We start from the raw sequence: 15211 nt of genomic DNA, 5'->3' as shown, positions 1-15211 counted from the left end.
TTCATCAGAGAATAACGTCCCTAAATTTTGATTTTTCAGTTTCAGAAACAACCATAAAAGGTGGGAAATCTTCGGGTGGAGGCATTAAAAGGTTACTAAGTTACTGGAAAGCCAGAGTGAGGACAATGGTACAAACAGGCTTCAGGCGCTGGGTGTTGTTGGGCCGTATTAGCTGATGCACGTGTAATTCTGTGTGGCAGCTGAAATATGACCTCCGGATTGGCAAACAGAGGTCGCTTTTTAAAAGTAACAGACTCAGCAGAAACATTGCCATTTTTAATCCGATCATAAAAAAGAAAGAATCATTTGAATGGCAGCTTAAGAGAGAAGTTTTTTCAAACAATCTCCACATGCCTTGTAGATTAAATGTGAAATAGTTGGGATAAAATCATTTTAAAAAACAGCTTTAGGTCTGAGGTCATAGATCTCAGTCAGATAAGGAGTTAATCAGCTTCTTAGGGCTGTAAATGTTTGATGTTAGAATATGAAACTGACACTACCTGGAGCAGAGTCTGCAGACTATGATTTGTTTTAAAGTGGCAGCTAAAGCTGAAGGGGGATTTATCAGTAAATTTATATTCAGGTCATAAACTTTACCTAAAGATTGGAAATCAGAGCAGCTTTCCATGAATAGTCACTGGACTAACAATTATGTTATGACAAGCTCAGGTCTCTAAAAGGGTCCAGGAGTTTACCTGCTTCCCCTCCTTTATCACCATTTGAGTGATAAGTCTTTCAGACATGAGCGATTAATAAAATGATCAGGTGGATTGATGCTTCTCTAGCATCCCTGCGGATAAAGCAGAAGGTAAGAGAAGATCCCTGGATGAGCAGCAGAAAATGTTGGAGGCAAATCACGAGGCAATCCTGCGGCACAGAAGCACTGACCTATTTGCAGAGACCATATTGCAATTACCAAATATTTATTAATGCCCAAAAGCTGTTCCAATAATTAAAAGGGATGAATTTTTATTTTTAAACTGTACTTTCGTACATGTGAATTAGCCAAAAATAATACAGCATTAATCCATCCTGCAGACGTTTTGAATGCTTTGTGTGTGTGCAGGGATTTATTTTATTTTATTTTTTTTCATCAGCCATTCAGGCACTCCACGCAGACTGACAGAACAGGGGTAGTGCAGGGTTCAAAGTCTTGCCTGGGGACAATTCGATCCCAGCAGACAACTGCAATCCTCCAGATCCAAACGAGAAAACTGAGAGAGAAAAACGAGTGAAGTTTGATTTAAATGGTTGAAGAAGAAATAACATGAAACAATAGCACATACATGTGCGACACACTCAACTGAATGCTGTCAGAACTGTTTCATCAGAGTAAGTTATTTTTGAAAAAATATTTCCACAAAAAAAAAGTTAATTGAGGACAATTTATTTATTGCGAGCAAATGAAGCTTTCAAACTGATTTTAGATAATCATAATGAAAAATAAAGAAGTTTTGTGACAAACTGCTTTACTGAAGTATAAAAAACATTTTTTTTGTTAATTAAAATCCGAATTAGGGTGCAGATTTACTCATTAAAATGTTTAGACGCTTTTTCCTGCTTGTTTCTGCTGCCTCCATGTGGTCTAAAGTAGGCTAGATCTTTTTTTTTTTTTTTTAGTTTCTACAAAAGTAACACATCTCACAGAATGTGTTTTCTCTTTTTTGAGGGAGGTAAAAATGTCTCCAACTTAGAAGTCATTAATTTGATCAAAGAGGCTGCACCCCACACTTTACGCATCCACCTCCTCCCCAAAGAGAGTGGTGCAGCTTAGAAATGGGTCACCCCAGCTAATTATCAGTTACATAAAAAGACGGTTTCGAGTGACACACAAGGTAGAAGAAAGATTTCTTGCCGCACATTCATGGGGGGCTCCCTGCCTGTCATGAAGGGAACGTCCTTCACCGCTCTATCACCCCCTCCATAAAGGAGATTTGTGTGGATTCATAAATGTCCATCTAAACTGGTGAACTTTCGGCCATCATCATCAGGTCCACCTTCCCCTTCTTCAGCCCCTTGGAGACGCGCGCACCGCGTCTGTGCCGCGCCCCCTCCTCTCCAACGGTCCAGGCGCAGGAGAGAACGCGCGCAACTTTTCCATCCAAAGAGGCGCGAGAACGATCTGTCAGCAGATGCAAACACTGTTCAGGGAGGCTGGAGGAAAGGAGGGAGCTCAGGAATACGGCGTTTAGTCTCAAAAATTTTAAAGATATTTATTATTTGGGGTCGAAGAAAAGCCACCTTTTAGACTCCTCACTGGTAAGTAGCTGGAACATTCTTTTTACGTTTTATTAGAATGGCTTCAATGCCAATTAAAGAGCCTGGATGGTATAATATTTGCATTTTGTGTCGCTCTCCTTCACACAAGTGGCCTGTTAGTGAGAAAATAATTGTAAAACTAAGCACGGATGAAGGGGATCTTTATTTTTTCACGTGGGATTTTCCCCCCTCATTGTCCAGGTTGTGCTTCTGCAACATTTAGGATGTTTTCCTCCAGCTTCTGTCTGTTGAGTCTCCTTTCATTATATTTTTATGTTTTGAATTAAAAAATGCTTCAAATTTTTAACACAGAAATGCTGCCACAGACACACCTGTAAGATCTCATGCAATAGGTCACACTGCCATGAATGCTAATTTTACACAGTATATATTTCATTGTTTTAAGATGAGGGGAAAAAAAATCAAGGTCAGTTCAGCTCAAAAGCAAAGACTTTGATTCAATTGAAACTGAAAAAATAAAGAAAATCCTGTAGAAAGAAGTCTGGTTCATGGTCAAGTCAGCATTAGATTTGCTGAAGGCTGCCGTTAATGTAGCTTTGTTATAAATGACAATCACTCCACTCTCAAATGCATTATATGTGTAATTATTTAAGATGTGTCTGCTTGCTGCTCCTAAAATAAGATTATAAGAATTGGAAATTCTTTTTCAGGAAAAGATGTGTCTGGCAAAGAAAACACAGGCTGCTCAAATGTTCGCTCTAATATCTTGTTTGAAGAAGAGAACATGAAGCGAGTGCAACCCCGGTCAACTCTTAAACCTCTGGGTCACTCTGTCTAATTAAATCCAAGTCTGCGCCGAGAGATGGGCGACGTGAACGTCAGCCGAGTGACAGGAGCTTCTGCCGAGATACAGGACAGTCTCCCGGATGGTCAGTGGGATCACTACGCCGACGGCTACGACACGGACTACGGCGTCCCGCCTGACGAGATCCCGGACACAACGCAGGGTCAGGCCTTCTTCGTGGCCACGATTGTCATCGGAGTGGTTCTTGTGTGCATCATGCTCGTTTGTGGCTTGGGAAACTTGATTTTCATTGCCACGCTGACTCGCTACAAAAAGCTCCGCAATCTCACCAACCTGCTCATTGCAAATCTGGCCATCTCAGACTTTATAGTAGCAGTGGTGTGCTGCCCATTTCTGGTGGACTATTATGTGGTCAAGCATCTGTCATGGGATCACGGACTGGTGATGTGTGCCTCTGTTAACTATCTAAGGACTGTGTCACTCTACGTGTCTACAAACGCCTTGCTTGCCATTGCAGTTGACAGGTGAGTGTTTCTCCATCTAAATTTGGCATGTCTGTAAACTCTTTTTTCTTTCTGTCAGTTTGTTTTTCAGCATCCCGGTACTGCTTGCTTCAGCAAATTTACACCCATACAGCCTCACAACAAGACTTTTTCTTCCACTATTTACACAAAAAAGCACAAAAGAAGCAATCTCACAAAATTTTCTAGAGCAGAGCCAACAACACAATAGTGTTTTGTAAATCTAAGGTATTTACCGCAACAAGTTTAGAAAAAAATCTAAGATAATCATTCTTTTTTCTACAAAAAGCTTTCAAAACCAAGTATTTTGTCATTTTAGCAAAAGTAATAGTAATAATTAAAGAAACGATTCAATTTTATTCACTAGAGCCTGGATCAATTTGATTCCAATTTTTTACACATTTGTTTAGAAATACATCAATAATCTGCTATATGTTTTGAATATATTTATACTAATCTGATACAGTTCACGTACTGTGAAATAATTAGATTGTTAATATCATACTTTAAAAAATACTTCCTTAAAAGAGTTTAGAAAATTCATCCCCGAGTTTATAAAGATGTTAGTTTAGTCAGAAATATATGCTTATGTTGACCAAGTGTTAGCATTAGCCGTCCTATGGGAAATTCTATTAAATGTTAGCATCAAGCTAGCAGACTTTAGCTTTGTGTGCTAAATCGATCTATATTTTTATGAATCGATTATAAATCTGCTTGAATTGATTCAAATCGATTTTATCAACATAGCCCAACAATATTGGATTAACATAAAAAAGAAAATGTTGATGCTGTTTGTCAAGACATGATAAATAGAAATAACATAAAGAAAAATATAAGTATTATTGGAGGAGGGATGGTAAGTGTTATGTGGAGTACAGCAGTACAAGTTATTCCTGAACTTGGCTGCCCTTCTGTGAAGGCTGTTAAGCCTTTTTTCCCTTAAGGCTTGCTGTGAGAAAAGTCCATTTTACAGGTGGAATGGGTCTTAAAGCAGTCTTAAAGCATGGTGCTACCACAGCCTGGTGGAGTGAAGTGTTAAAAATTTCCATGCGAACCCACTTGTTATGAATTTCATATACTGCCAGAAGTGAGGAAAAGCAGGTTTTATATTGGCCTGATTGAGGTCCCTTTCCACGACAAAAAACCTCCTCTGGATGTACAGATTGCAGGACACCAATAGATTGGCACAGCTCAACCGGAACGTCTTTGGTGCTACTACTAGAATGCACACTGCTGTTCCACAAAGTTCCACATTCTTGCACCAGTTCTTGTTGGTACAAATGCATAAAGCTTCTACCTCAAGTTAAAAAACAAAAAAAAAAAAAATCGACTTTTGAGTTGCCTCTGTCCTAGCTAAATGTATAACCACCTCCATACTCACAAACTCATCCAGTATGGATGGATTCAGTCAGGTCTCTGTGATGTTGAGTTAGTTGTTGGTTGTATTGGGCATAGCATGCAACATATTCATCCAAAAGTGTCCAATTTTGAAAAGTATAGGGTTTGTGACAGACTTAAAATGGGGTGTACTTGTATAGTGCTTTTTCTACTTTCGTGAAAGCTTTCTTTTACAGTCACAGACCCATTCACCCGTTCACACACACCATTACACACTGGCACCAACCTTCCACCAGAGGCGATGTGGGGTTCAGTGTTTTACCCAAGGACACTTCGACACATGGGAATTGAACCCGGAATCTTCCGATCAGGAGTTGATCGCTCGATCGCTGCAAATACTTTATATTTATATTTTTGTTCTGCTACTACAACTGAATTTCCTTATGGGAGTTAATAAAGTTGATCTTAGTCATTTGAACTTATCTGATCTAAAAGCCTAAGCAGATTCTTGATTTGCATATCAAATTCACACTCAAGCCTCTTTCGAAGTGTGCCAAATTTGCTGCTCCACGCTTGTCCAAAAAATGTGTTGATATACTTGACGGCCCTGATACATGTGGGAGGAGATACGGTCAAAAGTTTTTAGCCTCATCACTACATACAAGCATTGACCTAATATCTGTATATCAACTCAGGAAGACCAAGGATGGTGTTGAGAGGTTTGGTTATTTTTTTGATAAGCTCTATAAAAACTTTGGTAATCACTTCTATATCTGGGTTTATGAGACCATTCAGAGACTCTCTCATTACTGTGAGATTCACCATCTACTGCAGGTGCTCGGGCGCTTTCAGCGGTACTTCTGTCTCTTTGTGACTCAGTTTGACAACTCGCTGTCCTTATTGGTCTTAGGGAAAGAATACAAATTAAAATATTATTAGAACACCTATTAATTATTGTTTTAATGTCAGTAGGAAAAAACATCTAATTGATCAGACTACACATTCTCACTCCCAACTCGTCATATACAGTATGGATGTTTGGTTCAGCCCATTTTGGGGGTCACCAATTCGTTTTTTCACTTGCTGGTTGTTCCCATTAAATCATGGGTCTCCAACCCTCGTGACACACTACCAGACCCGGTACCAGGTTGGGGTACCGGGTTAGGGTATCAGTACCAGTCTGGTCTGCGTCCTGGTCCAGGACCGGACCCCAACTGAGGATTGGACACCCCTAATTTAAGACTGTGGCCCGGTACCAAGGGACCGGTACTGGTTTGTGGCCTGGAGGTTGGGGACCCCTTATTTAATGGAAACAGCCAGCACATCAAAAAATGATGAGTTGGGGACACTCTGAGCGTCAGAAAGTGACGTGGAGGGGTCCCTGAACCATACGTCCATATGTGTCGAGCTGGGAGTGAGAATGCGTTCGATCAGAAAGAGAACAATCAGATTCTCCTCTGTGTTGGTTTTGGACGGACTGAACACGTCACTAACACGTCATGGGCCAAAACCTAGTCCCAACTGGGTTCATCAAAGTTGAGATATTTGAACTCTGAAAACATTGCGCCACAATGCCCGAAACACGCTGCTTTCATATCGTTGCACTGCGCCAGACACTGAATCGCCCCATACCTTTAGTCATGTATGTACATTGACTTAACATTGAAATTGGACACCCCTGACGTGCAAATTGATGTAAACAAAGCTTAGGACTACCAGGTACTGCAAGCTACTGCAACCAGGTGGGGGCGCTTTGCAGTCTTCCCATATGCCAGTCCACAGTCCAGGTTAAAGGGCATTTGCTGTAAAAAAAAACAAAGCCAAATTGCTTGTGGTGACCCCTGAAGGGTGTAGATAAAATGGAAAAACAAATCTTCAAAGGTGTCATTAAATACATTTTTAACTACCTCCTGGTTGTTTGAGTAACATGTTTTTTGAATGTTTTCCACAAAAACTTCAATCAAACAGATAACTTCTAAAATCATAGAAAATTATGGTTTACATTGAGGCTTCCAAGCAAACATGCTATTTTGTTTTTCTTTTATTTTGACGGCAGAGTAAATACATTTTCCACACTTAACTATTACCTTTTTTTAGGAGAAAGATACTCTGCAACTCGCAAGTTATGAGTCATTTTGATGCAACTTTGATCTTTTTTTAAGATATTATGTGATGGTAAAATTTCTCTTTCATACGGGGTTTTTAGGACGCTGAAAAATTCTGACCGTCATTAGTCTTTTCTGGACTCAGATCCTTCACTCCAGCCCTTATTTCATTGCTGCATTAACCACCCAGGTCAGATGCAAAACAGCTCGAGGGTCCATTTTGTAATATGGAAAGAAAAAAAAAATCTTCAATATGAAATAAAAAAAGAGTTGTATGCAATCAGAAAACCCTGAAATAGGAACAGTAACGTAAATAAAAAGCAAATAGGATTTTTTTACGGAAAGGATTGGCAAAAAATAAAATTTTTTCAGAATAATGTTTTTTTTTTAGATTAAAAATTTAACTTCTGAAGGGCATGCTGTGTTTTATCATAAGATGTTCGTAGGTATTAGTCAGTAAAACTTTAGCGTTCAGTTTGCATTCTGATGGTATGAATACATGAACATCTATTGGTCTGTTTTTCTGTTAACCCAGCGAGAAACATTTTCATTAGAATCTCAATTTTGCCACCTTATATGTCATACTTTAATTAATTTATAGTGGGAAATGTAAAAAAAATATGACTATATGTTGTGGTACGTAAACAAGACATTTTCCTCAGTTATTGGAAGGGTTTAAAGTAAACAGAGGTAGGATGAAGAGTCTTCATTAGGATGCCAGTAAGCATCTAAATAATTCATCTTACAGGTCTATTTATGGATGTCAAGTGAAAAAAACAGTAATATTTTTTTTAATTTGAAGGGAATGCCTTATGATATATTTTCTCGAAAGGAGTTGAAACTACAGCTAGGGAAATGACTCAGATCCTATAACAATTGGCTTAAACTTCTTTAAGCGGAATGGGATATGGTGCCAATGGGATTTGGTCTAAGTTTATATGTTGAAAAAAGCAAAAGAAAGATGATAAAAGGAAATACAAATTAGGGGCCTAAGAACCAAATAAAAAAAGGCTTGATGTCTTTGTTCTGTGGAAGCACTTAAGAGATAAAAACAAAAAACCTCAGGTGAAACCAAACATTGTCTGAAGTCTTCAGGCGTCAGTGCTTTCTGAGTCAAGAGGGCTTTTAGTTTGACAGAGCACAGCTGCAATCACCAGACATGCTCAGTTTATTACAGAAAGTTCAGAAAGATGTCTGCAAAGAGAACTTTGTAACATGCAACAAACGGAAGACGCACAAGCGCAAATAAAAACAGTAAAAAGCGGAATGTTGTTTTAATTTTAGAGGCCTACTCATGTTGCACTGAGGTGACAAGACCTTTAATAGCTCCTTAAATCCTCTCAGATCCTTACATGAACTTCTTACCTCTATAAATGGAACTGCTTTTATGCTTTACAGTTAGTGATAAATATGAACCACATATTTAAAATGACTGAAACTAGATTTTTTTATCATTGAAATACCAAAATAAAAATAACATGATTTGCCTGTGCAGATTTACACGACAATTACTGGTAAAAACTATGATTTGTATCAAATAAATCCCACGTCCTTGCTGTACATGTTTACTAATCAGAAATCACACTACAAGTTCTGGTGTTTTTCCTGATTATAGGTTGCCCAGGATTATGAGACACATTAAACAAAGCAAAACAGTCATTAATGTGGAATGACTTCACTAAAGTAAAATAAAAACTTTATTGATCTGGCCGTTTGGAAATTCAGTTGTTACAAACAGCTCTGGGTATCAAGTGCAAAGAAAGGAAAAATTCCATAAATTCAAGGTGAAGGAAAAATTACATTAAAAAGTTATTCTACTCTTCCATTATATACATTGTAGGTGCTTGAAAAAAGAGACACCAGAATCAGAAAAGCAGTAGTGCATTGAATGTTTTTTCATCAATAAACATTTTTTGTATGTGTATCTGAACGCCTAAAGTAGCAACAGATGATTGGTCTGAGGGGTTGATGGGAAGTTTTCTAGTGAACTGTTGTTATTGTGTACAATGTCGTGCTAATTTGAGGAGATACGTTCCATAAATAATCCACAATAGGGGAAAGTTGTGAAGTTTGATTAACATATGTTTGAAGGCTGGAAAAAGTCCTTACTACAAACTTTATACACTTTTCTCTAAAAAGTCTAAAAGTTCAAACCCTTATAGAAAATAGGTAGAGTATTATTGATTAAAAAAGAGATCTGATTATGATCAAAGATTTATATAAATGAGGAAAACTGAACAGGAGACAAGAAGGGGATTGATTGACAGGGTCAACAACCAATCAGGAGCCAGAACACAGGGCAGGGTGCTGAAAAGAAAGAAAAAAAAGATGACTCACGATTTAATGAGGGACCACTGTAATTACCTTTTATCTACAATAAGAATCCTTTGTGGAGATTTCAACAAAACAGAAACATCAAACTTTCTTCAACTCACTGAGTATAACTCAACATTGTTCAACGGTAACACATGAATTACAAAATACACTCACTTTTTTTTTTACCTCACAGGACTGTATGCATCACTCTGCCAGACTCCTGACTACAGTAGCCTTGGTGTGCCAACAATCTATCAAGCAGTGCAGCTTTGTAGCTTACCAAAGTCATACTAAAACATTTGAGAGATTCTTGAGAGCCGTGTACCAGATAAGACCGGTCTGAGGTCATGAGCACAAACAAAAGTCATGCACATGACCATTTAAGGGATTTTAAAGGGTCCTTATCGTCTGAATAACACTGTAATTAGAGGGTTTTTTTTATATACAAATGTATTCAACACTGATAAAAGTAAAAACAAGTATGACAACATGCAAAGTTGGAATGTGACCTGGGCAAGAAAACTGGAATAATTGTGATCCTTTTACTTCTTACCAAACTAGATCTGACAGCAGACCAGAAATGATGTCAAATCATTGAGGAAGAACAGGAAAAAGAAAAAAAGCATTTGCTGGATCAGGAGTGCATTTAAAGAAAAGGAATGAGGTGGAAGTGTTGGGATGAATCAATGCATGACGATAGAAACCCGCATAAAGAAGGGGTGGATTAATGGGTGAGGAGAGAGGATGGAAGAACTTATGGTTAGTTCTATAGCTACAGCATGAATTAACTTTGATTAAACACCTTTATCTTCTGTGGTTGTTTCCTCACTAATCTTATCTATATTAGGACATTTCTTTTTAGTCACAGTTCTGTGAGTATCTACGGAAGCCTAACTCTCTCAAAAGGCTTCTGTTGATTTTCTCCAGCGTGCCTTGAACTCCCACACAGTTTTCTTTAAAAAAAGTTTTGTTTTCCCCTCAACTTTTTTAAAGAAATCTGGCTTCAATGAAAACCACATTTCCAAACTGCAAGCTTCAACACTTGTACACTATAAATATCACAGCGCATCCTTTATTGCAGGAATTATTTGTATGTTTTGGGGACTCAAAAGGGAGTATTGTCCTCTTTTAAATGTGAAGTGGTTATTTGCTCTGCATCACCTTTCTCTCCAGATTTACAGCTTAAATCCAAAGAGTTACTGATCGATCTGTTTAATTGAGGATGATATGTGTATTTAGTTTGTTTTCTGCCAAAACATCTCTTCTATGTGATGTTTTAGTATTTTTAGATGTGGGATACCTTTCTGCTATCTCTCTATGACACGTCTCCAGATCTCATCTATACTACAGCACTGCAGATTTATTTTTAATCTTTAAAAACTGCAAACAACCTGCACTGCTGATTTTATTAGCTGCAAAACAGTGCATTTAAAGATGGAACAGATGGCAAGACAAAATTTAGGAGCATCAGCTCCTCTTCAAGTTAAATCAATTGGAAATTTGAATTAATTAATCATTTTTTCTGATTTAATATATTCACGTTATCTCATCCTGAAGAAGGGTGAAGGCTAGAGACAATTTCAACTGTCACTTAGCAGGGCACCCTGGTAAAATGACGAGCTTAATTAAAAGGCAAGAATACCCCATAGGAAAAAAATGAATTAAAAGAAGGATAAAAAGGTTTTCCCACCCTTCCATAGATTTCTGAAATTCAGTAATATGACCCTGTATTAACACCAATGTTTGCTGGGCTCTAAACTACAAGCAATGAAAGGTTTAAATTTGAATATTTGGCAACAAGCCAGCAAAAATATTAATTTGAAATTTGGCATACAATAACAACTTATAAATGTATGAAGCCTTTGATAGAAAATCCAGTGTTCTGTCATGAAAGTGGGTAATTATTTTTGTAGGTCTTTGTACTCTATTAAATCCATAAACACAAACAAGCAAAACACAATTTTTGACATTTGAAGTCTCTGGGTTTAAGTCAGAGGGATCGTGAAGGCCATTCAATTGTTTCAATTCCTTCATCCTTGAGGAAATGCCAGTGGAGCTCCACAGTGCTGGGGAGTGAGCACAGGGTCCACTACAGGATGTGGGGCCCTCAGGCCACCTTCATGAAGTCTGTTCCTGATTGTTTGGGTAGAGATATTCACACCAGTGGCCTTCTGGAGGTCATTCTGTAGAGCACGAGCAGTGCTCAGTCTGTTCCGCCTTGCATAAAGGAGCAGGCATCAGTCCTGCTGAGGGGTTGAGGAGCTGTCCAGCTCTCCAAGAATAACCAGCAGTCTACTGAAATCTCCTCCATGTTCTGGAGATTGTACTGGGAGACACATTAAACCTTGCTGCAGCACGTGTGGATGTGCCATCCTGGAGAAGTTGGTCAACCTGTGCAACTTCTGTAGGGTTAAGGAATCGCCTCATACTGCCAGTAGAGATAATTATCAAGCCAAAATCAGCACGAGTGGAAAACCAGCCAAAAAAGATCAAGAGGGAGAAACTTGAAATGACCTCCACATGTAACACCAGTCCTGTTTTGAGGGTTTTCTAATTGTTGCCACTGAAGTGCACCTGTTGTTAATTCCATCAATACCAATACAGCTGAAATTGATTAACGAGGGCTTCCACTGCTTTACCAAAAAGAAAATTATCAGACAGGTTTAATTCATTTCATGCCAGGCCCAATAAAAAAAGTGTTCCTTTAATTTTTGTGAACTGTATATATATATATCCAAAAGGAGGTATACATTTTTCCCCCAAAATGGTTTACAGATTTATGTGGTTAAGGAAAATACGAGTTCATATGTTTTATAAACTGTACTTAATGTACTTAAATGTGCTTTTAGCTGCAAAAGAAAAAAAAGCTACAAAGTTTCTTAGAACTCAACTTCATAATAACTTTTCATACTCTGTGCCAAAGTATGAAAGCATTGCATCCATGGTGTTACCTTGAGTCTGAATAAAATATTCAGTTTGATAATAGAACCTTTTGTACAGTGGTAGCTGAAATGCTTATAGATCATTCTATAGAGCTTTCACAAACATGATCAGGCTGCTAGTTTCCATTGATATGAATGCTTTAATGCAACATTATCTCTGTGTCTATCCAGGTACATGGCAATCGTCCATCCTCTCAGACCTCGAATGAAGTACCAAACAGCCTACTGCCTACTAACCGGGGTCTGGATCGTTCCTATTCTGATATCGATTCCATCAGCTTATTTTGCCTGTGAGACCACATACCCACACGGCGGCACCGACCCGACCACCCACAAAGTCTTCTGCGCACAGATATGGCCTGTGGACCAGCAGGCCTACTATCGCTCCTACTTCATGTTTGTGTTTGCTGTCGAGTTTGTTGGGCCCGTGATCGTCATGGCGATTTGCTACGCCCACATCTCCAAAGAGCTGTGGTTCAAAAACGTCCCCGGTTTCCAGACGGAGCAGATTAGGAAGAGGCTGCGCTGCCGCCGCAAGACGGTGATGGTTCTGATTGGGATTTTGACCGCCTACATCCTGTGCTGGGCACCGTACTACGGCTACACCATCCTGCGAGATTTCTATCCAACACTCATCTCTCGGCAAAGGAACTCACTTGTGGCTTTTTACATCATCGAGTGCATTGCCATGAGCAACAGCATGATCAATACCTTCTGTTTTGTGAGTGTCAAGAATAACACGGTAAAGTACCTGAAGAAAATTGTACTTCTGCGTTGGCGGTCAACATATGCGCCCAGTAAGACAGTGGATGAGATGGATTTAAGGACCTCCTCTATGCCTGTTACTGAAGAGATTGAATGTATCCACCTGAGGTGAGACAAACTAAAACCAGATTGCCTCAGAGATTTCAAAAGATAGTTGTAATTTACAAAGCTGTTCGTGATTTTGAAAATTTGTTTTCCTCATAAGACAAAAATACATTTCATAAAGTACAACAGCAGCACCTTTTCGAGAGTCATATGTAGATCAGGGTTCTCAAACTCAATTTACTTTGGGGCCACTGAAGGCAGAGTCTGACTGAAGCTGGGCTGTATGGGGCTCCATTTGTGCCAAAAATAGGTTTTTGCGTCCGCTTTTTATGTCTTTGGTCCTTTATCTATGTCCACTGAACAAGTTTATTGAACACTTGTGCATGTCTAAGTATTACTAAGTAATATCTTCTGCGTGTCTCGTGAAACGACAGGAGCAAACAACGCTAGCAACTGTTGCTAAGGACTTTTCTGACGACCAGATTCAACGACAATAGCAAATGCAAGTTTCAAACTTGAAGCAAGATGAAACATCACAAAGAAAATGCAAAGCTATCATCAAAAAAGGATGGACAAGCAGAAGATATTGCTTAGTACATAGACATGAAGAAATGTTTAATAAACTTGTTCAATGGACATAGTGGACGCAAAAGCATATTCTAGACACATGTGGAACCCCATACGGCCCTGGCTGCACATGTTGAGAAAATTACTTGCGAGGTCACTTTTTAAAAACAAACAAAAAAAAAAAGTAAGGACCTAATTAATGTGGAGCAGGTGTCAGGTTTCTTGCCCTAAAATTTCCCCTGCTTCAAGCCCGGTCAGTGTCACGTCCCCAAGAGCTACATACCCTACCGTGATTGGTTGTTTAGCGCCGCACAAACCACTGAAAAAGTGCCCTTCTTTCAAAGCTTGTGACAGTAAACTTTAATATTAAGAAGGAGAAATATCGTCTTTGGGCCACAAATGGCCCTCCAGTTTGAGACCCCTGATGTAGATAAAGCACATAAAAAGTGCATTGTGTTAATGTTATAGTGTGTCTTTGACACTGTGATTTATTATCGTGGTAAATAGTTGGAACAGTTTTTATTAGTTATATATGAGTCTTAAATAGATGTTTTGCGATTGTTGATGTTTGTTTTTTGTTAGACTTTATGGTTTTAATAGATTTTTGGACAGATAAAGTTTGCACGCAAGCTTGAAAAAAAGCAAAAAAAAATAAACAAAAAGGACACATTCATAAATGTCCTCATATAAGTTATTGATAAAACCTGTTCGTTTCATTGTTTAAGCATGTTTTTTGTTGAAAAATGCATTTGTGTTCTGGATTAGTAATAAAGAATTACACCAGAAAAAAGTGCTGTGTTGGATTTATTTAGTTGGAATTAAAATGACAAATTTATTGTTATAATTTTCTTTTTTTTTCAAAAGGAAAACATGTTCCTGGGTGTTTAAACAGGTTAACTTCATGCATGTATTGAGAGGGATTTAAAAAAGAAACAAGATTAGTGGGGTTTATTGGTTAGTCACGATGCAAATCACTGCAGAGGAACACAGGTGCCTCAATAAACACTCAACTAAATTCAAGTGCTGCTCCTGCAACTGCGACGACGGAAAAAAAAGAAGCCCAGATACATGTATGAATTTTCTGGGTACTTATGAAAATTTAAAGAGTTTGGCTATATTTTGTCAGGAATTATAAAGCACAGGAAGTGACAGAAAAGAACAACCAAACCAGAGGCAGACATAGGGGGTTTTACCCTCGGACCTTTACGTTTTTATTCCTAGACGTGCATCAGAAGCTATATTAGTAATTATCAATCCAAGTCTCATTGCTGAACATGTGTTAACATTTCATCTTATGAATTTTACATTCTTCCTGCTGCGTGGTTCTGAATTAGAGAATCAATGTCAGGACTCCTTTCCATTACAATGAACTGAGAATAATTTATAAGCTCAGCTGGTGGAGTAAAGTAATAAATAACATATGCAGGTGAGATAAATGTGTCAAACCACCAAGGTGAGAATTAGTTGGTCAAGGGGCAGGGCTGCCTTGATTCACAATGACTTTTTTTTTAAAATAAATAACACACACACACACACACAATTCCATTTAACGTCTGAATTTTTTCCAGTTATGAAAACAAAAAATTA

General features: G+C 38.4%; 1 protein-coding gene across 1 annotated transcript; it reads left to right on the top strand.

Moving 5' to 3' along the window:
• Positions 1-1416: 1416 nt before the first annotated feature.
• On the top strand, positions 1417-14940 carry prokr1b (prokineticin receptor 1b). Its single transcript, XM_024296525.2, has 3 exons — positions 1417-2259; positions 2931-3549; positions 12419-14940. Exons 2-3 carry the CDS (start codon positions 3083-3085, stop codon positions 13122-13124), a joined length of 1173 nt encoding a protein of 390 aa, XP_024152293.1. The 5' UTR covers positions 1417-2259; positions 2931-3082; the 3' UTR covers positions 13125-14940.
• The last annotated feature ends 271 nt before the right edge of the window (positions 14941-15211 follow it).

Source organism: Oryzias melastigma, linkage group LG15 (genome assembly GCF_002922805.2).
Source record: "Oryzias melastigma strain HK-1 linkage group LG15, ASM292280v2, whole genome shotgun sequence".
Taxonomy (NCBI): Eukaryota; Metazoa; Chordata; class Actinopteri; order Beloniformes; family Adrianichthyidae; genus Oryzias; species Oryzias melastigma.
This window is presented reverse-complemented; position numbering and strand designations above follow the sequence as displayed.